The 26,047-nt window shown below is 41.9% G+C and overlaps 1 protein-coding gene across 3 annotated transcripts; it reads right to left on the bottom strand.

The window, feature by feature from the left end:
- On the bottom strand, positions 1-26,047 carry PTGR1 (prostaglandin reductase 1). 3 transcript variants are annotated; one of them, XM_059492752.1, is made up of 10 exons: positions 26,015-26,047; positions 10,666-10,772; positions 8,763-8,808; positions 8,007-8,066; positions 6,622-6,789; positions 4,737-4,854; positions 4,298-4,453; positions 2,735-2,840; positions 1,599-1,717; positions 1-676 (listed from the first exon to the last, which is right to left on the bottom strand). In XM_059492752.1, exons 2-10 carry the CDS (start codon positions 10,769-10,771, stop codon positions 566-568), a joined length of 990 nt encoding a protein of 329 aa, XP_059348735.1. In that variant the 5' UTR covers position 10,772; positions 26,015-26,047; the 3' UTR covers positions 1-565. The 3 variants fall into 3 exon arrangements, with proteins under 3 accessions (XP_059348735.1, XP_059348734.1, XP_059348732.1); XM_059492751.1 differs by lacking the exon at positions 26,015-26,047 and adding an exon at positions 11,425-11,562; XM_059492749.1 differs by lacking the exon at positions 26,015-26,047 and adding an exon at positions 11,346-11,517.

The following is a 26,047-nucleotide window of genomic DNA, read 5'->3' as shown; positions in this document are numbered from 1 at the left end:
TAAGGCAAGTATACATTAGGATATTTATTTTTCCTTTCCATATTCTCAGAATAACTGAGATAGATACACTGTTTAATGAAAAAAATTATTAAAAAGCTAGCTAGAGGTGAAGCTGGAATCCCCAGCTGTTGTTAGCTTAGTTTGCTCTCCGCTCCTTGATATGGGTTAAAAAAAATCCCCCTTGCAAAGTTCTGGGCCAAATCAATGGGTAAGAATTAAATGTGCCATCAGTTAGCAAAGCTTTTCAAATTGATTTTCCTTTCTACAAGCCTGCTCATAGAAAAGTTCAAGCTATTATCAAATCTGCTACAGGTCTGATTTTCAGCAATTTTAAGACACTTTGTTTTGTGTAGCTCTGGGAAGCAAGTCTCAATTTCTTCACAAGCAAAGCAACTGGAATATACTTAGACTTATTAGTCAAATTATTAACAGAAGTTACCATCAACAAACATCTAGCAAAGTGATTGAAACATACTGATCACATGATTTGACAAGTGAATTAAAAGCATTCAGAATGTGACAGAATCACATTCTGCTGTGCCAGTCTCCCAGGAATATCTGATCTTCACACTTTTACAACAGCTTTTCCAATATTTTCTCCTTTTAACATTCCTATAAAAGCCATTGGCATGTTCTCAAATCCTTCAGTGACTTGTTCATGGTACTTCATCTTCCCCTGTCAAAAGTAAGAAAGAAAATTGCTGAATTTTCATCCACCAAAACAGAATAAACTGCAGCAACATTTTCTCCAGCATATATATTTCATTTGAAACATGCAAGCTGGCATGCACAGGATAACTGCAAAACCAGGTGGACTCTTGTGAAGATCTCCTTTTGTTGTAAAACCTTTTACCTGGAGTCATAACAGGAGGTAAAAGTCACTGCTGTAAAAATGTATCAGGACAGATTTATTGCTACTTGGTCCCCAAACAACTGACAGGTAGGGGATCATTTACCCGAAACCAGGCCTGTCTCTACCCATACAGAAGTATGGAATTGCAAATCCAATGATCAAAACCTGATCCATCCCAAAACCTCATGTTTGTAAAAGCTAGAGCCTCTTAGCCTTTACTGGTCTCCCTCACAAACTTCTCACAGCCATGAACTCGGTTACTAACTCAGCCTCCACTTAGAAAAATAAAATACAAGAAATTCCCTATTAAATCCCTTTAAAGCCCAGCTCCTAATACTATAAATTCATTCTTGCCAGTAACTTCAGCACAATACTACAATGGAAACCCTGGCCCATACTACAAGTGACTGAATGAGAGATACAGCAATTTACTCTAACTGTGAAAATCTTCATTACCAGATAAGTATTTTTGCATTATTCTGGAAGCATGCTTCTTCAAAGCCTACATGTATTCTGGATTATATCTGAGTCTACAAGCTGATATCACACATCTCAACAAAACAGAACGGACCAGGCATATCTACTATAGTTTAAGTGTCCCCAAGAGTCTCAAGGATCAAGGCAGGGAGAAGGAAAGCATTATGCTGTGACCTCACCTAAACAGCTATGTCAAGAGACCTCTTGCAGAGCTGGACCCTGCAGTGTGAGTATACACCTTACAAACAGCTGCCCCTTCCTTCCTTACCTCCATGATCCACTTCAGCAGGGCCTGCAGACCTTCCTCCCGGCGGTTGTTCCATCGCGTCACAAGAAACCCTTCCATTTGAAGCTCTTTGAAAATCATGGGAAGCTGCACATAAGGCCCTGCAAGAGAAAAGAACCAGCAAGCCACCTGCAATATCAGTTTCGTTCAGAATAAGTCCCGACGCATAAAGTGAGCTTTTAGCCAGTAAAGACCACTGAATCACTTCCTTTCAGCCAGAAGCAACAGATAGATTTTCCAAAGAGAATTTCCAGCACAAAAGACTGAAGATTCATGGACAGCCACCTAGGGAGACAAAGGCCTGATCCCTAAAGCTGTGGAACTAAACAGTTCTGAAAACAGAATTTATTTCATTCAGAAATAAAGTAGCCTCAGCTTCACCTGAGAGACTTAAGCTGAATCTTAAAAACACTGTTTTAACAGCTTGTTTGATAGCCTGACAGACTCTCATGCTCTCTCTAACTCTCAGGATCTGAGTTATAAACTCTAGAAAAACAGTTTCCTCAGTCACAAAAATGTCTGATAGCCTCCTCATTACCAAAAGCCTGTTTCATGTTTTTAAAGTGATCTGACAGTCCAAAGCCAGTCAGCCACCAAAGAGAATACAGTCCTTCAATTCATTTTAGAATGCAAATCTGGAAATTTAATGCTATTGAAAATGAATATTCATTCAGCCACATTTCTCAGCAATTTTATTAGTACCTGAAATCTTACTGGAAAAAGAAAACCAATCCAGAAAGCTTAAGCTGCATCAGCTAAAAACGTGAAGGAAAACCATTATCTCATCTTAAAGTACATACTACTGTATAAATGGCATCATGACATCACACCTGCTGATCTATATCTGCATAGGGCCATGTGGAGTCCTGTTTTAAGTATCTTAGCCACTCCTTAATTCCTAATCAGCTGATGTTCATCAGACAGTGTGGTGGATGAGAGCATGTACACACAAGGAGCATGGTCCCAGTGTCCCACATGTCCCACAGCAGTAGCTAGTTACCCAAATGTATACACATACATACACTCAAATGGCCCAGGGAAGTAAACAGTAGACTATCATTATGTATTTCTGCCATCACCAAAGACAAAATCACTTTAGATACAATAAAGACCCTCACCTTTCTGAGGCACAGAGTCATTGTACTGAGAGATTGCGCCACAGACTGCAATCCTTCCATATTTTCTCATTTGATTGATAGCAACACTGGCAAATTCTCCACCCACCTACAAGAACCAGAGCATGTGCAGCATTAGAGACAATCCAGTGTTCAGCATTGGCTGCCAAAATCTGCCAACATGGCATTGTTGCACCAAGAGGTTCAATCGGGGGAAGCAACTTCCACTACCCCAAAGACTTGGTGGCTGCAGAAACCCTTGGATTTACACAGACCTATGAGGATTCAATCTCACTCTTCTAAAAATGAGTTATGAATGTATGGAATTAGTTTTAATTCCAAATCTGCTTCAGGAAGCTTGGTTTGGAAGCATCAGGCAGGACTAGCACATAGATCCCTCCTCCTAAGAGTGCTAAGAAGCACCAACTCTGCTTTTCCCACCACTATGCAATTTTACATCTTTATATCATGGTGATGCAAACTTTTTACTTTATGGTTCTCATCTCCAAAATAGGGATGTGCTGTGAAAAGAAACTTTTAATAGTGAAAAGCTGTGAGAAAATATACTGCTGTGTGGAGCTCTGCACAAAAGTTAGAAGTAAAAATTAAGGGAATGGACAAGACCAAAAAACCTATTTAAGACCTTAGCTCCTGCCACAGAGACAAGCACTTTGCCCTGACACCAAACACTCCTTTCAATTGCCAGAGAAAGGCAAAACACCAGGGCCCTCATCCCAGGATTGGCAGAAGCACTTCTGAAAGACATGCTAAAGATGGCTTCTTTTAAACCGGGCAGTTAGCCAGGGGGTTTAAGCCAGTATACTAGCTAATACCCCTGTGGCCAGATATATTTTTTATCAGGTATGAGACATGTTAACTGTATTAGGAAAACAAAAGAAACAGGTGTAGCTCTTTATCTTGAAAGTGAACTGACACAATTTAACTGCATCCATACTGTTAAATTTTCTTAGCCTTCAAAACAAGATGTTCACATTCAACACCTATCAAGAACAGTACATTGTCCCCATTAATTCCAGCTATATTTGGAAGATGTCAGAAACTTTCTGAGGGCTGCTGCAGTAGATTTGCAAGTGGGCCTTGCTACTGTTTTGTTTCAGGTACCAAGGCAGCCCCCATGACCACATAATGTTGAACCATCCACACTCACTCCCCTTTCAGCAACAGCAGAGAACTGCCTGTGGTCAAAGGTGGGGCCAGTAATGGACTGGATCAGTTTCATGTTACTGTGACTGTCACTTCCCAAAATGTGCCAGACTTTTCAGGGAGTGAAGTAAAACCTCTCTCTCCATTTACAAACACTGTCAACAATCCAGCTTTGCCTTTTTGGTTCTGTCCTTTCTGTTACTGCTCAAGTCAGCTGCAGAAATATGTGTGGGAAGGGAACAGAAAAGCAGTAAGTTCCTACAGACACCATTGCTTGATTAAATGGATCTCCACATTGAAATCCTGGTGTAGACTTCAATTAGATGATTACAATATTGAGTTCCTGCTACAGTTTAAAGAAAATGACAGATGCTCAAGGAAAGGCCTTCTCTCTGAACTTACATTGTCAAAGAAACAGTCATAGCCATCAGGAGAGGCTTTACGCAGTGCCTCATCCAGAGATTTAACAGTATTGTAATTAAAGGCTTCATCAAAGCCTATTTTTTTCAGATAGGCAACCTTGTCATCTGAGCCAGCACAGCCAACCACTTTGCAGCCCTGCAAGGAAAGGAGAAAAACATTTATAAACATCCCCTGACAACAGAGGCCGACACTCAGTGTGCTAGTTGAAGGGTGCACTCTTTAAGTAAGGCTGTTATCAGTATTTGAGCTCCTGAAGCATCCAGCTAGATTTGCTATGTACTCAGGAGCTTTTCCATCTCAAGACCCTTGTGTAGGCATGCCTTCAGGGATGCTTGTTCGATGATCATTCATGGCCCTGTCACCCTGTTTAACAGCTATGTCTTCTCAGCAGCAAGTATGAGCAGTTCAAGCCACTCACCCCAATTTTAGCAAGCTGCCCCACCACAGAGCCCACAGCACCAGCTGCAGCATTAACCAGGACTGTCTCTCCTGGCTTCATCTTGCAGACCTCCAGCAGACCAAAATATGCAGTGAGGCTGCAAAGAAAATTAAAGAATGTTCAGTGAGGAATAAAAGATGACAGACACACACATTACTTGACCACACAGATCAAAAATATAGTCACTACCAGCACAAGATTAAGTTTTCCTATATTGTGAAATCCAAAACTTAATCCAACCTTCTTAATTTGGCTTTTTCACAGCCATCCCAGAAAGAGGATTGCTGGGAAAGAGATTGCTGAGGCAGAAATCTCTCTAAGGTGAAAACAGCTTTTGTTGTGCTCATTAGTCTGAAGGAAAAGCACAGATAACTCTGTGACAACTCAGTTACATACTGGAAGAGATAGGAAATCCAACGTAGACAGAGGTCAGTTGCCAACTGGTATCTACTAGATTAAATTATACTCATCACAAATCAAAGCGGGCAGAAAAAATATAAAAAGCTTGCTGATGGGCTCACTGCTCTAGAGGACTACTGTGCTATGGCTACTGGGTGAAACAGAATCATTAAGGTTGGAAAAGACCTCCAAGATCACTGAGTCCAACCTTTGACCAATTATCACCTTGTCAACTAAACCTTAGCTCTAAGCGCCACATCCAGTTGTTTCTGGAGTACCTTCAGGGACAGTGAATCCATCACTTCCCTGGACAGTCTGTTTCAATGCTTGACAAACTCTTCTGTGAAGAAATTCTTCCTGATGTCCAACCTGAACATCCCTTAATGAAGCTTAAGGCCATTTCCTGTTGTCCTGCCACTTGTTACCTGCAAGAAGATAGTCACCCCCATTTGGCTACAACCTCATTCAGGTAGTTGTAGAGAAGAGTAAGGTCTCCTTGAGCCTGCCAATAAGTGGCACGCTCAACAAGTCCCATGATCCTTTAGCTGCTTCTCATGAGACTTGTGCTCCAGGTCCTTCATCAGCTCTGTCACTCCTCTCTGGATATGTTCCAGCAACTCAAAGTCTTTCTTGTAGCGTCTTTCTGGAAACTGTACTTCAGGTGTCACCAGTGCATTAGTAATCTGTAGGAACTCTGGGTCCAGAATCCCAGAGAAGTCTTCTAATTTCTAAATTCAAGCTCAGAGCTTCCCACCTGGTCTCAACTGAAAGAGCTAACTGAATTCCTCTATAAGACATCTAGAAAAAACATGCATCTAGACTGATCTTAAAATGAAACCTGAGAAGTTCTCCACCACACACAATTTTACAATAATTTTGAAAGCCTTCCAGATCATTAGGACTCCCAAAGTCCCATTAAAAATTACAGAGAATGAAGTAAGAAATGCAAGCAGATGACTGACAGATTGACAGATTCAAATAGTATATACAGATTCCAAAGCACAGCACTTTTGTCTGCTGCAGAGCAATTTAAAGAACATCTATTTTGCTGCATGATACAGCATCTGTCTTTTGCATTTTGGGGTTGATTCTGGAAATACAGTGAGAGCAACAGAGCACAATCAGTAAAAGCAGACTAGTCCACGTGCCAGTGAAGTTTGAGACTTTCCACTGAGTTTAACACAGACTGAACTAGATTCTTTCCAGCTCTTCCTGGATCCTCTTTCTGACCTATTACAGCTCCTCAAGGAGAGACACAATAATCTCCAAGGCAAATCTCCTCTGATGTTGAGGATGGGATAAACTTCATGCCTTATACAGGCGCAGAGTATCCAGAAGCATGCCTTTTTTAGCAGCGTGAATAGGCAGTATGCTGGTAGAACAAGACAAAGGTCAATACAAACAGGAAGAAACCTCCTGTGCACCAAAATCCAGGGGATAGTTGCCCTTTCATCTCCAAACTTACCCTGGCATGCCAACTGTTCCAAGAGCTAGAGATTTGGGGAGCGATTCCGGCCAATTGGAAGGAAGAAGTTGTAGGTCTTTCCCATCAGAGATAAAATGAGTTCTCCAGCCCCTGCCAGCCACGACAAAGGCCCCCACTGTGAAAGCAGGATTTTTGCTTTCTACTACCCTGTTTAAAAAGTAAAATAAAATAAAATTAAAAAAAAAAAAAAAAAACCACAAAAAACCAAAACCAAAATCACATCCTGTCAGAAACAAATCAATACTGGCTCTTCCATTCTTCCTGTGATTCAGAAAAGAAATATTTCACATGATTTTTAATCCACACCTGCTGATGCTATAGGTGTTAAGTGTTTTTCCTGAAATGTCTACAAGCTCTTATCATGAGGGAAATACTGGAAAGATGATTTTAGATTTAGCCCTGCCCACAATAAACCAAATTTTCACACACAAGTGCCAACTGTTTCTTTGATTAGCACCAGTTTGCTTTGAGATCAGACCAGGCTTCTGTGAGTTAGAATGCAGGAAAGAGGATGTTGGGATTAAAGCATGGAACAGCAAGGAGTTGCTGATAGGCTGTCTGTTCTCAGACAACCTGCACCTCATTTAAAAATTGAAGATCCTGAAGATGGAACCTCTTGGGGTAATGAAACCAGATAAAAAGCATATCTAAAATCAGAGAAATATCCATATTAGCATCTCTGTGCCAAATGAAAATTCCACTTTCTTAGCTCAACAAGAAAACTGTTTTGGAAAGGGGTAGATAAGCAGCTTAGAATCATTAGAAGCAGTTGACCTTCTGTTCATCAGACTTGGTTGTTAATTTATCCCAGCCCTCAATGTTTCTGCAGAGAAATGCAAGAGTCAAAGGCTACAGATGTTCCTTGGCAGCAGCTTACAGGCAACACAGCAGGAACAAACCGACAGAGGGAAACATCTGCAGCTACATTACCATAAGCTTGGGAAAAGGATGGATTTAATGTTAAATAATCCTTTGGCTCGAGCTGTGATGCAGAGATATTTTCAGCTGGAGTAGACAGCATGCATGGTTGCAGACATGCAGCTACTAACACATCACGTTTTAAAATGTGATGGTCAAAATGTGCCATGTACAATGATTGGTCCTTTATACTTGTAAAAATTGCCTTTGAAGACATTATCACCAGAAACAACATACAGATTTTACCACAGGTATATATGCTCTCCAGAAAAGCAAAAGAGATTCTTAGAGGAAAAACACATTCCACTTAGTGGTAAGAACATCAGTAGCAGAAGTATGTAGACTCAAGTCAAGGAGGGGTAACATAGGCTGCAGATGTCTGGAGTGTCAGCACACTCCTGTTCTGATCTGCCATGCACATTGATAACAGCAACTGAAGGTCTTACCTGGCAACCTGTGTGCCTATCATTATGTCACCCTCCTTCATGTCCCTTCGACTGTAAGGTCTGCAACACAGGCAAACAGAGTTTACTGCGTGAAACTTTAGTAACGTTCCAGACACACTAGGAAGCAGTAGCAACTGTTCGACCCAGAGAGTATCTGTTGTTAACAGGTATCAACTACCTTGTCATTGTAACAACATGACCAATGCTTCTCAGAGCCAGCTACCTGGGCATCCTGGGCAGGAATGCTAGCAGGATGATAGCAATAATCTCCACAGCATGGTCCATCTGTACAAGAAGCGTGAGACCCAGAGAACTATCTCTGAATTTAGTGTCCACAATGCCTCTTCAAATTACTCAGTCTCCCTGTGCTTCAACTACCCCCTATTGGGTATACCAGCAATGTCCAACAAAATGTGTGTCCTTAAGTACAAGTTTGCTAAGTTAAATTAAGCAGGAACTGCTACAAGGCTGCAGTCTCATTTGAGTACATTGCATTCCAGTTGAAGACATGACAAGGAACAACAGCTGATTCCAAGAAAAGTCTAGGGCAGCAGAAATGTTACCCCAACATCTAGTTAAATCTGGCACAGTTCCATATAGTGAGTCTTGTAATCCACATACATTTTTGAAACAGAACACAAAGGCATTGGAACACTGATAACAGCAGTGGGTGCTGCCCACTGCTGTTTTGAGGTATAAATGGCAATTCAAATGAGATGTTTTAGCCAGAAATTCAGAAAGGACAAAAAGGTATACCTCATGTAAGGATCAACACTGAGAAACACTGATTCAAGCAGCAACTCTGCAACAAAAGACAAAGAAATTCCTGGATATTATCAGTGCAGTAGAGAGTAGTTTCCACCATCCAATCTTCAAACTAAATTGATATGAACTCCAGACTGCTCAAAGTCCCCCTTATCCCTTCTTTGTTTAGGAAAAACCTACCAGAAACAAGTACGACATTCTTTAGTTTTAGGTTATTGGTATGCTGTTGAAAAAGAAAATTTCCCCAGTGTAGCTTTAGCAAACTATCTCATTTTCAATCTTGCAATTTTGCATCTATCTCCTTTCTCTACAGAAGAGTGAAGCAGCCAGAATTCCTAAAAACAATTCTCATTTAATTTCGATATATGTAAAATGTCATCCCATGATTCAGCCAGAAGAGGGTGGCACAGGTCAAACACAAACTAATTGTCTGCCTTAAAGAGAAAGCATTAGTTTCTATTTTCTAAATAGCCTAATCCACTTTACTGTCTAACAACACTAGTTCTTGGGAAAGACTGTTGTTAAACATGTTTTAAACTTCTCATTTCCACAGCACTTTTGGCGGTTCATCTCCACCTGCTAAAATTTTTCTTTGCCTGTGCTGCAGGGGTCTAGCTGGAAATGTACTCAGATGTTAAGTACCTTCCCATTACTCAAGAGTGAGCAGAAAAGCCATGTAACATAACATCGCCTTTCCAAGTGTCACTGTAGTGTGAACTTATGCCTCTTTTTGCTTTCGGGATTAAAATATGAAGGAAAAAAATACTTCATGTTCTTAAATAGCCACACGCATGAATTTTTAAAGTGTATTTGTAAGTGTAAGAAGAAATCAATTTTCAAATATTTCAGTTGTAAACATAATTGGTACTTTAATATCCTTCTGGACAATTCCTTCTACACACCTTTTAAAGTGTGGCAAATTCTGTAACTGACAAATGGTGGGATGAGTCTCAAAGAAATACAGTACAAATGTCCATGTGAAACCAAAAATCAAAGTTCGTTCTTTTACCAACAGCTCTTGCTATTGATATGATGATAAATTATCATATTCCTTAATCTCCTCCAAACAGAGAAACACAGGAATAAAAACTGTCTTTTTTTTCTATTTATATTCAATATCTCTTCTTGTTGCAACAGATAAAATAAGATAAGGAATAACAAAAAAATATTTTGAATGCAGGCAGAAATCTTACCATCTTTCTTCTTGAAATAAAAGATCAACCCTCACTGACTGCAGCCCTGACGTCTTTCAGCTGCAGGCTCATTCCCAGTGCAGTCACTCTGCTCTCCCCTAACACTATCCTCAATATTTTCTCCATCAGCATCAGAAAAACTCCACTGAAAACCAACTCCTATAGGGTATCATGTTCTCCATCTTTTTCCAAAGGATTTTGAAAATTAAAGTAAATAAAAACATGTTACTAGTAAAACATGCTAGGAACTTAATACAGTTATTTCAGTGGTTCTGAGTCACAGTCCACATCTCGCTCTGCATTAAATTGTCTTCTTGTGTTTGTTGGTTTTGAGGCCACATCACTTCTTCATGGTGATTTTCTCCATTTGCAAACACATTCCAATGTCTTTGTCATCGGGCAGCAAGTGTGATCAGGTAGCAGAAACTGTGAAAGGTAGGCCCTAATTGCTGTGTAATGGACTTAGAATTCAATCATTGTTTCTAAGGGACTCATCAGAAGACAAGGTGGCTTTGAAACCACCAACTCCATCAGTATACTTCTTCAGCGATAGTCCTTCTCCCTTAAGGTGTATGACTTGAAACAAGCCAGCATTTTTCAAATTTCAAAGAGAAACATGCAGTTTTATAGCTCCACAGCCACACATCAGTAATCATATAACCTCCAGAAAAATTAGTAATAACAAGCAGCACTCTGCTCACCTCCATCCTTTAGATTTGGTAGCTCTATCTTTTTCAGGTCGAAGTCACTGGTTTTGGGAAAACCATCAAAATGCCTCTTCAGAGCCCATGCCTTGGCAATCACCATCCTATGTACAAACACAGACAAAGCACACCTGTCAAAGCAATGCCCAACAGTGCTGGCTGCTCATGGGGCTGGTTTAGATTTCATTAGGCAAAACACCTATCTCAATAATGAGCTATCACACAAGAAAGCCTCTGCTCGTCTCTGTGGTAATATCACCAGATTAAGAAAATGTCAGAAAAGTCTCCATATTGCATCAGCAACCCAGATCTTCCTCTGACCTGTCAGACCTCTCTGCAAGAGAGACCTCTGGAAGCAAGTAACTCCAGCAAAATGTGCAACTCCCACTATAAAGATACTAAAGAAGGAAAATCTACTTTTCTAGGAGGAAAAAAATCCCTTTAGAAAATAAAATTAAAAACTTATGCCTATTGCCCCTGGTTACCCATTAACCTAAACTTTTACAAGCTTGAACCAAAGTGCAAATGACAAAAACAAAGGTAAGTAAGAGCTCTTTCTGTGACATTCATCATATTGAAAGAAAACGCTTCTCCAACTGCAAAGCTTAGACCTTGGAACTGGAAGCACATTGCTACCAATATTTTCCATGCAAGACAGAAACAAACAAATTACTTGCATTAATTCTATCCTCAGATGTCCTCCTCCCTTCTTACACCCATGTGAATCAACAAGAACAAAGAAAGAGAAGTTTATACTTGGAGCAGGCAGGCGAAAACTGGGTCTTCTGCTGACAAGTCAATAACCTTCTGCGTCCGCTCAGTCATATGCTGGACTCCTTCAGTCACACACACTTATAAAAGATGTAAATGCCTGCTGAGGGCTGTAGGTACTGCCCGCAGTACACTCCCCTAGAAGTAAACATACCATAAGGCACACCCACTGTGATTCACCTTCTTCCCATTAAGATCAATCCTTCAAACCCCCCCAGTTCAGTGCCCAGTCAGCTGCAGAGGCACTTTGTCAAGAATGCAATGCTAAATGTATAAAACCTGCTGTTCTAGAACTCACAAAATACTGCAGTCAGAAGACAAGATTATCCATCACAAATGGAGTTTCTTCAAATTACATTTGTCCCATCCAGCCCTGAAAGTCTAAAGAGTTCTACCTCTGTGCAGAAATACCTAATTAAAAATTAATGTCCATTTCATTGCTCAATTCATACTTTAACACAGCAAATCCGTTTGCCACTCATGGTGTGTGCCCTGACATGTTGCCTGTTCTCAGCACAAGGAGAGTTTGCATGGCTAAGCCTCTATCTATGAGCCACCTTAAGAAACAATAGCAAATTTTGGCATTTTGCCCCAACTATGTTGCAATGAAGTATGTAGCAAGGGAGAAAACTCTGTGCAGGGGACTGTCTTCAGCTTTTGTTCTTTTTGTCAAAACTCACAAGTACGATACTGTAATATGCAGTATGAGATAATTTGTGCTTATATGAGATATACATGAAATAAAGTTGTAAATAAAATTGTGCATGTAAAAAAACCCAAAAAGCCTAAGACCACGGATAGTCAGGGGCAGATTGCCACACAGAAATTGCAAAACTCCAGATGGCAGCAAAGAAAGAAAGCCTAATTAGCAATCGAAAGAACATTGCCATTGGCTGTGCAGAGATAAGCCTTTCCCAAGACTATCCCAGAACACCCAAGAGCTATGAACACTTGATAAGTATCTTCAATCAAGACTGCCAGAGTCCTCAAGAACATACATCTGAATACTGAGTTCCCCATCAACACTCATTGCTTCCCAGAAACAGCACTGTCCAGCCCTGCACAGAGAAAGGAGACTTCATGCATATGCAGAATAATGAAAAGAAGAACCTCTGCCTCGGGAGAAAAAAAACTGTATAAAGCCAGCCCTGACAGGGACAGCATTTGTGAGCAGAGGGGGTCCGATGATGTGATGGATGTCAGACCGAAGTTCACCCAGCACCGACCCCAGGCTCAACGCTGTCCTTTTGATTGTGGCTATTGAAGACCATATTTTCGGTCATGAAAATAAAATCTTTCGTTATTATTGTTAATTTAGCTTTATCGATTTTTACCTATAACAATATGAATAGTGAAAAGTCTAAAAAACCAATATATAGCGACGTGTTCAACTACAAAACCCATAAAGACAGAAGTGCTAATTGTTATGAACAAAAACTCGGTTAATATTTTTTATGAGAAAAAGTTTCAAAAAGGCAGCCAGACCACTGGCCCTGCCCAAGTTCTGTGTGTTTTGTTATTGTAATCACGGGTCGTTGTCGTTAATGGTTGTCTTTGTATTGGTAAAAGCCCTGGCTGGGGCGAGGTAATGGCCCTTCTCCTGGGTGGGGACCTTGCCCAAGGCTAAGTTTTACCTTTCTCAGAATAGGGAAGATACCTGAGAAGGTGGGGGGGGTTATGCAAAGTGACTCGCAAGACCAGAATGCTTTGTGGGACCCCCATCTCCAAACTCGTGGAGAAACCCCAAAAACAACGAGCCACCTAAGAGTTAAGAGACTGGAGTGATGTCTGGACGTGAGGAACCAAGTGCTGAGCCTGCAGAGATGCGGGAAACCTTCATCGTTCCTCACCCTGTCCTCGAGATCCCCCGAGCCAGGACTGGGGGGGTCTGGAGACCCGGACCGAGCAACATCTTATGGGATCAAGCCCTAAAGGCTCCCAAGAGGATCTGATCCCCAGCTCTGCCCCTGGTGGACAGAGCTGTGCATATCCTCCTCCTCTGAGTCGCCCTGGGAGACGACGGGACGCTGCAGACCCGCCGAGCCGCCCAATCCTGAGCTGATCACTTTTAATAAAGGCATTAAACAGGAGAAGAAGTCTCCTGGCCCTTTGTTTATTTCAGCTGGGGGCTCGTCCGGGATAGCCACGCCGCAAGAGGACTCAGGACTGGCCATCTTGGATCTTCAGAGGACAGCTGGCTACCAGGACCAGAGGGACCGGCTCAGGACAGCGACGCAGAGGAGCACCGGAGCACTGGACTGGTGAGAAATCCGGTGGCGGGAGTGGGAGACGTGCGCATGTGTGTGTGAGTGAGACGAGGGCCGGCAGCCGGACCTTCGAAGCGAGAGTGGACCCCTCAGTACTGCGGTTCCGCCTTTTCGCGAGAAAAGCGGCCAGGAACAGGGGGACGCGAGTGGAATTAGCGCAAGTGAGTCGTCTCCCAAGGGGGAATAAAGGGACCCCCCACTCCGGGCGTGCGGAGTGAATTACTGTGTATGAGTGGCACGCACCCCAAAGTCCTGACAAAGGGAGGTCAGGCACTTTTGTAAGGCTCGAGAAGGATTCGAGTAAGATTTGTCAGTCCCGAGAAGGATTCGGGTGTTTCACAAGCCCTGCAGGCAAAGTAAGTCCTGACAGAGGGAGTCAGGCACAAACCCCAGCGAAGGAGGCTGCGGTTTGCTTTTAAGTCCTGATACGGTGAAGCCTAAAAATTGGCGGGTTAGGCGAACTAAAAATCAGGCAGTTGTTTTTCCTGACTGAGGGTGTCAGGCACGACCCGGATTCTTGGCCGGGGCTTCGTGTGCTTAAGTCCCGATAGATGTAAGACCTGACGCTGGGAAGTTGGGCAATCAAGAGATTGGGCAGTTGTTTCATTATAAAGTCCTGAGCGTCAGGCAGAAATTTGAAGTTCAGTGGAGGAGGCTGGGGCTCCTCAAAGAAGGGTTTCTCGGTCAGTAGAGGCACCTTTGGGATTTTTTTATTGAGACCTGAAAAATGGGATGTTGTAGTAGTAAAAAGACTGGCAAGAGACTGAGAGATATACCTCCTAGTAGTCCCTTAGGGGAACTGTTAGTGAAATGGGATTTTATAGAGGCCACGGAGGGATTAGATAAAGTGAAAATGATCCATTATTGTATGGAAGTGTGGCCAGAATTAGAGGTGCAAGGAGGATGGCCTTGGTGTGGGACAAAGGATAAGTGGATGTGCCAACAATTAAATAATTATCTGACAGCTCGAGGCGATACTGATCCTGAGCAATTACTGTATGTGGCTTGCTGGTTAAAGAGTGCTGTTGAGGATGAAGGGGTGCGAATTTGTAAGGTACAGAGGAAGAAAGAGGGGAATGAAGGAGGGGATGATAGAACTAGTAAAAAATGGGACCCCCTGGATTATTTGCCTCCTTCTGCCCCTCCACCTTATAATCCTCTTCTTCAAGCACCTCAAATGGCAGGTCCGGTTCCTCCCCCGGCTGCCATCTCATTACCACCTGCTCAAATTCCTTCTTCTACCTCTTCAGCTTCAGCTATGACAAACTCAGTATCTCCTCCAGTTCCTTCTGCACCACCACGAGTGCATACTCCACCTGCTGCATTCTCCACCCCTTCTCCAGCTCCGCTTAATATCTACTCAGGCTCTTCTCCCCCTCCTATTGCTGTCCCTTTACCTCCTCCTAGTTGGGACACAAATGTCTCCTTACCCGATAAACAGCTATCAGCAAATACACCTGCTGATGGGCAGAACATTCAGGGTAACCCAGAGAACCCTCAAAGTAGCTTGGCATCTGAAGATGGGCCTTACTGTAGCACCAGATCCAAGACCTCCAAGGCAGAGAAACTCTTTCCCCTCAGAGAGGTTCCTATGGGAGGAATAGCGGGAGGTGTTGGCTTTGTGAATGCTCCCCTAACTGCTTCTGAGGTGAGAGGATTCAAGAAAGAGTTGGGGCATTTAGTTGAGGACCCAGTGGGCATAGCCAAGCAAGTGGATCAATTTCTAGGTCCGAATATCTACACTTGGGGGGAGATGAATTCCATCCTGAGTATATTATTTTCCCCAGAAGAGGTCCAGATGATTAGGGCGGCTGGCATAAAAATTTGGGAGAAAGATAACAGTCCAGGACCCCAGGTGCCAACAGGTGAACAGAAGTTGCCACTAACAGAGCCCAACTGGAACCCTAATCAGGAGGAGGGGAGGAAGGCCATGAGGGAATATAGGTCTTTGATAATACGGGGGATCAAAGAGTCAGTTCCCAAAGGAACTAATACCCAATTGGCATTTGAGGGTACACAGGAGAAAGATGAAGCTCCTGCTGCCTGGCTTAATCGCCTAAGGCGGAATTTCCAGTTGTACTCTAGAATAGACCCAGACACCCCAGAAGGTCAAATGCTACTAAAAGTCCAATTTGTTACCAAATCTTGGCCTGATATACGGAGAAAACTGGAAAAGATGGAAGATTGGCAAGAGAAGGACATTAATGAGTTATTAAAAGAGGCATTGAAGGTGTATTTAAGAAGGGAGGAAGATAAAGCAAAGGCCAAGGCTAAGATCATGGTTGCTGTAGCTAGAGAAAGTGCAGGGTGGGCAGGTCCACCACCAGGAGGAGGCAAGGATAGGCCAGTACTGACCGGTGCACGAAGGGTGGTGAGACCTCAGGAAGTCCCTTTGAGAGTACGACAGTGTTATTACTGTGGGGAGGCAGGACACATCAGGAGGTTTTGTAAAAAGCTCAGTCTCGATGAGGCAATAGCCAAGGAACAGGACAATTTAGGAAGAATTCTTAAGGGGGAGGACTAGGGGTGTCAAGGGCTTTTTACTATAGGGGACCCGATGAAACATCTAGAAGAGCCCTTGGTAAATTTTGAAGTGGGACCCCTAAATGAAGAATTTGAATTTTTGGTTGATACAGGGGCAGATAAGTCCTGTCTCAACAAAATACCACAAGGTATGGAAATTGGGAGACAATTTTGTGAAGTATTGGGTGCAGAAGGGAGACCATTTAGAGCATCTGTGATTGAAGAAGTGAAAATAATTGGAAACTCAAGGCAATGTAAAGCTAATTTTCTTTATCTGCCTAACTTAGAAAAAAGTTTGTTAGGAAGGGATCTGCAAGTCCATTTGGGGGTTGGGATTGTTCCAAGGGAAGGGAGAATGGTAGTACAAGTGATGAAGCTGTCTCAAGGAGATGTTGCAGAAATAAATCCTGAGGTATGGGCTGAGGGGGGAAAGAGAGGCTTTTTAGACATTCCACCGATAACAATAAAAATGCAGGATGATACCTCACCCATACGGGTTAAACAGTATCCGATTTCCCTAGAAGGAAAGAAGGGGCTTGCTGTAGTCATCGAGCAACTGTTGCAGGAGGGAATTTTAGAACCCTGCATGTCACCACATAATACCCCTATACTGGCAGTTAAAAAGGCTGAAGGGAAATATAGGCTGGTACAAGATTTGAGGGAAGTCAACAAAAGAACCATTGCCAGACATCCAGTTGTGCCCAACCCATATAGTCTCCTAAGCAGAATTCCAAGAGAACATGCTTGGTTCACTGTCATAGATTTGAAGGATGCTTTCTGGGCGTGTCCTCTGGCAACAGAATGTAGGGATTGGTTTGCCTTTGAATGGGAGGACCCGAGTACGAAAAGGAGGCAACAGCTAAGGTGGACCCGATTACCACAGGGGTTCACTGAATCCCCCAATCTCTTTGGACAAGCTTTAGAGAGTTTGTTGGAACAATTTGTCCCTGAACAAGAAGTGCAGATCTTGCAGTATGTTGATGACCTGATGGTATCAGGAAAGGAAAAAGATCAGGTCAGACAAACTAGTATTAAACTTTTGAATTTTCTGGGGGAGAAAGGACTAAAAGTTTCCCAAGGGAAACTACAATTTGTGCAATCAGAAGTAACATACTTGGGGCACATAATAGGGGGAGGGTATAAGAAACTAAGCCCTGACAGGATTTCAGGTATTTTAGCTCTCCCGGCCCCAAAAACGAAAAGAGATGTGAGAAAACTCCTGGGCTTGTTTGGATATTGTAAGTTATGGTTGGATCAATACACACAGAGTGTGAAATTTCTGTATAATAAACTAGTAGATCCAGAACCCCTAATTTGGACAGTTGAAGATGATCAACAATTGGAAAACTTAAAAGACAAATTGTCTTCTGCCCCGGTCCTAAGCTTACCAGATCTCAGAAAGGGCTTTGACCTGTTTGTGAGTGCAGAAGGAGGTATAGCCTATGGAGTATTAACTCAGGAGTGGGGAGGGTGCAGGAAACCTGTGGCATACATCTCCAAATTGTTAGATCCAGTGGCTAGAGGCTGGCCAGTTTGTATACAGGCAGTAGCAGCAACTGCAATCCTGATAGAGGAGACTCAAAAATTGACCTTACAAGGAAAAATTAAAGTGCATACTCCTCATGATCTTAAGGCAGTACTGAGACAGAGAGCTCCGCAGTGGTTAACCGATGCTAGAATATTAAAATATGAGATAATACTAATGAATACAGAAGACTTAGAATTTATCACATCAAATGCCCTCAATCCAGCACAATTCCTAATGGGAGAGCCTATAGAGAATTTAGAACATGACTGTCTAGAATTGGTTTATCTCCAAACAAAAGTAAGAGAAGATTTGGAAGATCAGCCTCTAGCAACTGGAAGAAGCTTATTCATAGATGGCTCTTCGAGGGTAGTAAATGGAAAAAGAGCTTCAGGTTATGCCATTATAGATGGAGAAACATTACAAATTGCAGAAAAAGGGAAACTATCCCCAAGCTGGTCAGCCCAAAGTTGTGAAATATATGCCCTGAAAAGGGGACTGGACTTACTGGAGGGGGACCGGGGAACCATTTATACGGACTCCCAATATGCATATGGGACAGTTCATACATTTGGGAAAATATGGGAGGAACGTGGGTATTTAAGTTCAAAGGGAAAGAGCTTAGCCCATGAGAACCTAGTCCGATCAATACTAGAGGCCCTACAAAAACCTATAGAAATAGCAGTGGTCCATATAAAGGGGCACCAAAGAGGAGACAGTTTAGAAGTTAAAGGAAACCGACTGGCTGATCAGATAGCCAAAGAAGCAGCTCTAGAACCAGGAGATCCAGTAAAAATTTTGAAGACAAAAATGACACCTGAAAAAGGGGAGGAACCTATATTTAGTGAAGAAGAATTAGAAGCAATAAAAGATTTAAAGTTACATCAAGGACAACAGGGAGAGTGGTTAACCTCAGATGGACGGGTGTTTTTGAATAAAGCACTGGCTCGGACAGTGCTAACAGAACTACATAAATTAACTCACTGGGGAGTCCAAGGACTATGTGATCATTTCCTAAGAAATAACCTATGCATCGGGGTATATAGCCTGGCTAAAGCTGTTACCAGAGGGTGTATCATTTGTCAAAAAGTGAACCAGAAAGTTATGAGAAAAGTAGCACCTGGAGGAAGGGAATTAGCCTTGAGACCCTTCCAAAGCATACAGATAGATTTCACTGAAATGCCCCCAGTGCAAGGGTACAGATATTTACTGGTTATAGTTGATCATCTCACACACTGGGTAGAAGCCTTCCCGACCAGGAGGGAAACAGCTCAAGTCGTGGCAAAAGCAATCCTAGAGAATATTATCCCCAGATATGGTATTGTGAACACCATAGACTCAGACCGAGGTCCACATTTTGTGTCCCAAACATTACAAAATATAATTGAGGCTTTAGGAATGAAATGGAGGTTGCATACTCCGTGGCACCCCCAGAGTTCTGGGAGGGTGGAGCGAATGAACAAAACTCTCAAAAATGTATTAACTAAATTGATTGAAGAAACAAAGATGAATTGGCTGAAGTGTTTGCCCCTAGCGCTGTTGCGCATCAGAACAAGACCTCGGGCTGACATAAGAATTTCACCTTATGAAATGATGTTTGGGTTGCCATTCTTGTTAACACCTTATAGCACAGGAGACTATCTGGAAGGGGAAGAAGCTACCAGAAAGTATTTAGAAATAATTGGAAGAACTCTGGAGGGACTTAGAAAGAAAGGATACCTTCCTCAAACTTCCCCTCTCGACACAAAAGTTCACAACATTAGTCCAGGAGATTGGGTTTTGATAAAATCATGGACTACAGGAACATTAATGCCTAAATTTGAAGGCCCCTTCCAGGTGCTCCTGATCACAAATTCAGCTGTGTGGACCAAAGAAAAAGGTTGGACTCATATCACAAGAATAAAAGGGCCAGTCTCACCCCCAGGTACAGGACTGGATCCAACATCAGCTTCCCCCTCTGGCATTGGACCAGAGTCCACACCACTCTCACCCCCCGGCGCTGGACGAGATTCATCTGCTTCACAAGCTAAATCATCTGAGTACACTGTGGTAAAAGGACCAAAGGATTTAAAGTTGACTCTCAGAAGGAAGAGTCAAAAAGACTGAACTGTGTGGGAAAAAAATTGTTTGTTAAGAGTTCTAATATTGCTTAAAATGTTTTAAGACTGTTCTGTGTAAACTATGTTGGTAAAAAGTTTAAGACTGTAAATAAGTAATTCTAGTTAAGTTCCCCAATTTATTTCTAAAGACTCCAGGTTAATCCTCTACAGAACACTCCCCTGGGAGGGGAAACCAAAATTGGTAGGGAACAGACCAAGAGAGGTTTAACCAGAGAAACGGGTAGAAGGGACTCTAAAGAGCTTGGAAGCTTTTCTTCAGTAAAGTTCCCCAAGAGGCAAGGCCGGGTGGGCAGGCTGTGCAAGATGACCCATACCGGACTCTTGGGAAGGGTAGTGCTGATGGCTCTGATTGCTGGTGGTGCTCAGGGGAGCCCAGCTGAGCCGTGCAATGAATGCTACCAACCCCTCTGTGAGGAGGAAGTGAGCTCCTTGTCGAGAGTCCACATCAGTTCTAACCCTCATTGTGTTAGCCTCTCCCAATTGGTCTTTTATCAAAAAAATAAGAGAGTGTATTGGATAGTATACAATACTGCCACTTTTAGGCAGCCACTCCTAGGAGAGTGCCCTATAGAGGAAGCCTGGTTGTGTTTTGAATGGGATACTGCTGAAACAAGCTCAGCAGATCTAGTAAAAAGCAAAGAAATGGTGAAAATGGTAAGAAAAATTGTTTGTTACAAGTATTTATATGAGTGTACTGGAAAAGAGATAAACCCCTTTAAGAACACATTTCAGGGGAGCCTTAAACCCCTAGATTTGATCTTGTCTGGCAGCTGCACCGCTGGAGTGATAAAACCAATTTTCTTATTACCCAAAGAAACTGGATCAAGTTTGGGAGTTCCTATATATAATGATTTGGGAGAAATTAAACAGAACAGGCACAGTGAAATAGAAATTGAGAAAATCCAAAATTGTAAAAGCCAAATTCGTATCCCAATATCTATGTTAAACAAAGTTATTCGGCTCCAGGCAGTATTAAAAATAAAGAATTCAATTATTAGGAACATTTCAAACGAAATAAAAAGGTTAGCATGTGTAAATAATGAAGATCAAACTCCTACACTTGATCCCAGTGGGTGGGAGAACCTGGAGATTTTCAAAAAGGATGTGTGGGAAAAGGTAGTTTTTCTCGCTGTGTGTGTACTTGGAGGATTGCTATTTTTACTATGCTTATTTATCTGTTTCAGTAAAATAGTGTTTGCCATGAAGACAAACCTGAAGAAACCAAGGGGAGTAACAAGGTTAAGTAACCATGATTACCAAAGTGCACAAGAGATTTATAGTAGATTCAAAACAAAAATCGGGAGTTGATGCGAGCTTAGAGTTTAAGCTCGATCAAAGAAAAAGAGGGGGGACTGTTATGAACAAAAACTCGGTTAATATTTTTTATGAGAAAAAGTTTCAAAAAGGCAGCCAGACCACTGGCCCTGCCCAAGTTCTGTGTGTTTTGTTATTGTAATCACGGGTCGTTGTCGTTAATGGTTGTCTTTGTATTGGTAAAAGCCCTGGCTGGGGCGAGGTAATGGCCCTTCTCCTGGGTGGGGACCTTGCCCAAGGCTAAGTTTTACCTTTCTCAGAATAGGGAAGATACCTGAGAAGGTGGGGGGGGTTATGCAAAGTGACTCGCAAGACCAGAATGCTTTGTGGGACCCCCATCTCCAAACTCGTGGAGAAACCCCAAAAACAACGAGCCACCTAAGAGTTAAGAGACTGGAGTGATGTCTGGACGTGAGGAACCAAGTGCTGAGCCTGCAGAGATGCGGGAAACCTTCATCGTTCCTCACCCTGTCCTCGAGATCCCCCGAGCCAGGACTGGGGGGGTCTGGAGACCCGGACCGAGCAACATCTTATGGGATCAAGCCCTAAAGGCTCCCAAGAGGATCTGATCCCCAGCTCTGCCCCTGGTGGACAGAGCTGTGCATATCCTCCTCCTCTGAGTCGCCCTGGGAGACGACGGGACGCTGCAGACCCGCCGAGCCGCCCAATCCTGAGCTGATCACTTTTAATAAAGGCATTAAACAGGAGAAGAAGTCTCCTGGCCCTTTGTTTATTTCACTAATTAGTACCAAGGATCTGAGAAAAAAAAGCAAAACGTGTTTAAAGATGCACATGCAAGGATCAGGGAGAACAGGGCAAGCTCTCCACTATTTAGATAAAAGAGTCTGTCATGAAATCCAGAAACTAACCAGCAGTCGACAACTTTTTGTGATGAAACAGAGATATTCCGTGTTCCACAATGACAAAGAAACAAAACGCCAGTGAATGTTTCCTGCACCAGAAGTGTGTGCTGGGGAAATCACTTTTCACAAAATCAAGTATCATCAAAATCAAAGCATCCCACAGTAGGTAAGTGGGCCAGCATTTGTATCTGCTGCTTTATGCATTTGCTTTGGTATCAATAGCATTTGGCTGTAACAAAAGATACCACGATGCTGCAGCAACAACAAAGCAAAATAAGAAAACATGTTTACAGGAGCAAAAGGTGAGTTCAGAAAAACACACAACTGATCCCACCCACTAGCTTAAACTCAGAGGCACTGGGATGGATTTGCCCCACCTGGGTGCCCTGTATTCAGATAGGTACCCAAGTGCTCCAATCAGAAATGACCAGGGACAAAGGAATGGCTAGCCTGGCAGCCATTCACTGATGTGCCATTTATACCCCCGGGAAGCCAACAGTGATTCAGAAATGCTTTGTTTTCCATCCTGTCCCATGTTTGAGAATCATCAATACTGAATCCTTGCTTTTTGTCTCTTTTGTCTGTATGCCTCCAAGGCACCAGCCCTGTTTTTTACTTTTCCACTATCCTATCTTAGTAGCTTGAGTCTTCATGTCTGAGTACAGGACAATCTGCAAATCTACGTGCCATCAGTACTGGCCATTTCTGTCTCTCTTCTGTTGTTTCTTTGGGTGCTTCCACTCTCAGATCTCCTATTCACACAAATCCTCACCTTCCTATCAAACTTTTTGGAATACCTGGGGTTTTTTCTGCAGAGCAATGATCCTGCTTAGGAACAATATTGAAACACTAATTTCACTAAACCCTATTTTTTTTTAATATTTAGGCCTAATTTTGGAAACAGGACAAATTTTCTGCCTACTATTTCTCTTTTTTTCCCTACTGAAATGACATCATTACAGCCACTTCAAGGCTAGGAGACTTTCCTGTAGGTCATAAAAAAAAAAAAAAAAACAAAAAAAAACAAAAAACCAAAAAACAAACCAAACCGAAAACAATACAGACACATGCTTGATTAATGGATCTACAAGCTAATTTCCAGGTTAACAAACCAAGATAGATATAAAATCATAAGAAGTGGTAAGGACTACATTGCTCAAGCAAGCATATAAAATAACTCCAAAGGATAAACAGCAGTGATGCAACACTTGTGGGTTCCACCTAAATTTTACTGGACTAAGTATGTAATAGTCACAATATCAGTTCCAAGAACAGTAACCTGTTCTTGTAAACTGTAACACTACCTGGTTTTTGTTAGGAAAATTAATCCACAAACACCAGAGGTTTATGTCTGTAATATGTGATGTAAAGTAATTAATGCTTGTGTGGAAAATGTATAAAATAAAAATTGTAAAATAAATTATACATGTAACAAAAATCCAATGAGCCTCAGATCACGGACAGCCCAGAGACAGATTACCACAAAGAAGTAGCAAAACTCCTGGTGGCAGCAGGAAAGAATGCCTCCTCTGCAAGCAGGACATGGCTGGTGTGGAGATGGGCTTCTCCTGGAGCCACCCACGAACACCCAAGGATGATCAGTACTTGATAAGTATCATCAATCAAGATAACCGAAGCCATCAAGAACATACATCTAAATACCCAACTTCTTCTGCCATGATCAGGACCAGCCACCTCCCAAGAAACACCGATTGTCCAACCCTGCACAGTGAAAAGAAACTTCACACATATGCAGGGTGACAAAAGAAATTGGGGCACCTCTGCCTCAGGCAGAAAAAACTGTATAAAACAGCCCCAAGGGAGACAGCATTCCTTAACAGAGGGATATCCAATGCGATAGAGGTCAGATCCAGGTTCACCCAGCGCTGATCCGGGGCTCAACACTGTCTCTTTGGCTGTGGCTATAGAGGACCGCATTTTTGGTAGCGAAAATAAAATCTTTCGCTATCATTATTAGTTTGGCTTTCTCATTATTTATAACATGTCCAAAAAGGAGACAGAAGAGTCCTTTCTGGCTTTATTCAAATAAAGAGAGAGGCCATGGGGCATTCGCCCCGGATCTCTCTCAAATTTTTGGAGGACACAGCCTCCTTTTTATTCTAATTTCCCAGCCACATTTCCCTTCTCTCTTTCCCCACTGGCTGAGGTACTTGAGAGATACAGACTCACCGATACGCCTGATCCTGAAGATTTCCCAAAGATTTCCCTCTAATGTATAACCCTCCCTTTTAATTTTTAATTCTTATGGAATTTAGGGGTTTTTCTTCCCCATTGTTTCTTTCACCTATTAATGTCTAATTTTGTTTATCAGCAAATCTAAAGTTTACTTGTAAAAGCAAGTATCTTTTTCCATTATTCAATTAGTGGAATCCTTCCCATTGTTTCTTTTATCTTCCAGAGCTAGTTTTATCTACCAGAATGCCCACAGCTTGTTTGTAAAGACAAATCCACTATTCCTCTCATTTTCAATGTCAGTAGGTTTGAATAATACATTTCTTTTGACAGTTAATTATATCTTGGTTAACCAGGAGTTTTGTGGTTTTTAAAAAATTTTGTAATGAATTACATTTAATTAGTTAAAGTTTGACTGTGATTTTAGCTGGTTTTGATTTAGATCTGTGTTGGCTGAGTATCAATAGAAAACCCTGAGAAATTACCTCACTGTAACTGCAGGAAGGAACTCCATGGACCCATATGGCTTGGAGAACCTAATCAATAGTTTAAGAAAAGAATTCAACAAAGACTTATTCAATGGCTATCAAATAAATAGAGATTAATTAGAAGTCATAGAACAAGAAAGATACGGAGTCAAAGGTCTATACATCCCAGAAAACTTGATTAACACATTGGAGGTGCAGTAAGGAGCCACTTCATAGTTGAGTACACCCTAGAAAACTTAATCAACAGGAATTGTCTAACCAGGACAGTAAATTTAATAAAGCACTGTTTAGCTGGATAAAACTTGGGTTATCCATTAAACAGAGATTAAATGCTTTGAAAGTACTTAAAAGAAACAAAACACATATACCACGATGCAATTAATGCAGATGCAGATTTTTTGGAGTGTCTATAAAAAATCTTGGATGTTATCATGTATATGAATGCCTGAAATTTGTTGTTTCTTTGAACATGTGTCTGCAAATAAATTCCCAACATGTTCCAAATTTTGACTCAACTGTTATGAGGAATGTTCCTTTAACAACTTTTTGGTGTTAGATTTAAAACTCTTTGTTTCACTTCTGTGTGTTTTCTGTATAAAGCGTTTCACAGACCATTATAATCATTACCATAAAGAGACTGCTATGACAACTTGAGAATCAACTTTCTCAAATTAGAAAGAACTGAGCCCAGAGAGTGATAAGAAGATGCCTTTAAAAATAAGGTGATGCATTTCTGCTTGTTTTTCTGACAAAAGAACCATCAAAGCTTTTGCTGAAATTGAAGTCCTAGACAGCATTTATTCTGATGTCCTTGAAACTCCCCTTGCCCTGGGGTCTAGCCCATCAAGTTATCAAATAATAAAGACTATCAAGGAAAGAAGTAATGGATTGGGAAGTCTTGCCTTTTTGCACTAAGAATATAAGTAATAAAGCAAGGATCCCACCTGTGTTCAGACACTGCAGTTGCTGCAAACTGCAGCAGAGAGGAAAGTGAAAGCAAAGCACCTTCACACAGGTAATCATAGCTCAGTCCACAAAATCAACATGAGTAAAGAGGTTCACAATTCAGGGGAAAACGGAAGAGAAGGAAGAGGTGAAAACTGGAATACCATAATACATACAAGCAACTAGAAAAGAAGAGGCAGACAAGTTTGAGAAAGTTGAAATAATTTCAATAGACTGAAGAGCTAATGGTGATACCCGAAATCAGGGAATCATCACATTAAAGCAGAAAAGCAGTAAAAGCTTTCAAGAAAGCATGAGTCAAATCAGAAAAGTTTACCTTTCTTAAGTAACCTCAGCTGTTATTCCTGAT

Source organism: Ammospiza nelsoni, chromosome Z, assembly GCF_027579445.1.
Source record: "Ammospiza nelsoni isolate bAmmNel1 chromosome Z, bAmmNel1.pri, whole genome shotgun sequence".
NCBI classification, from domain to species: Eukaryota; Metazoa; Chordata; class Aves; order Passeriformes; family Passerellidae; genus Ammospiza; species Ammospiza nelsoni.
Note: the sequence above shows the minus strand (reverse complement) of the source record. Positions and strands in the feature narration are given on the sequence as shown.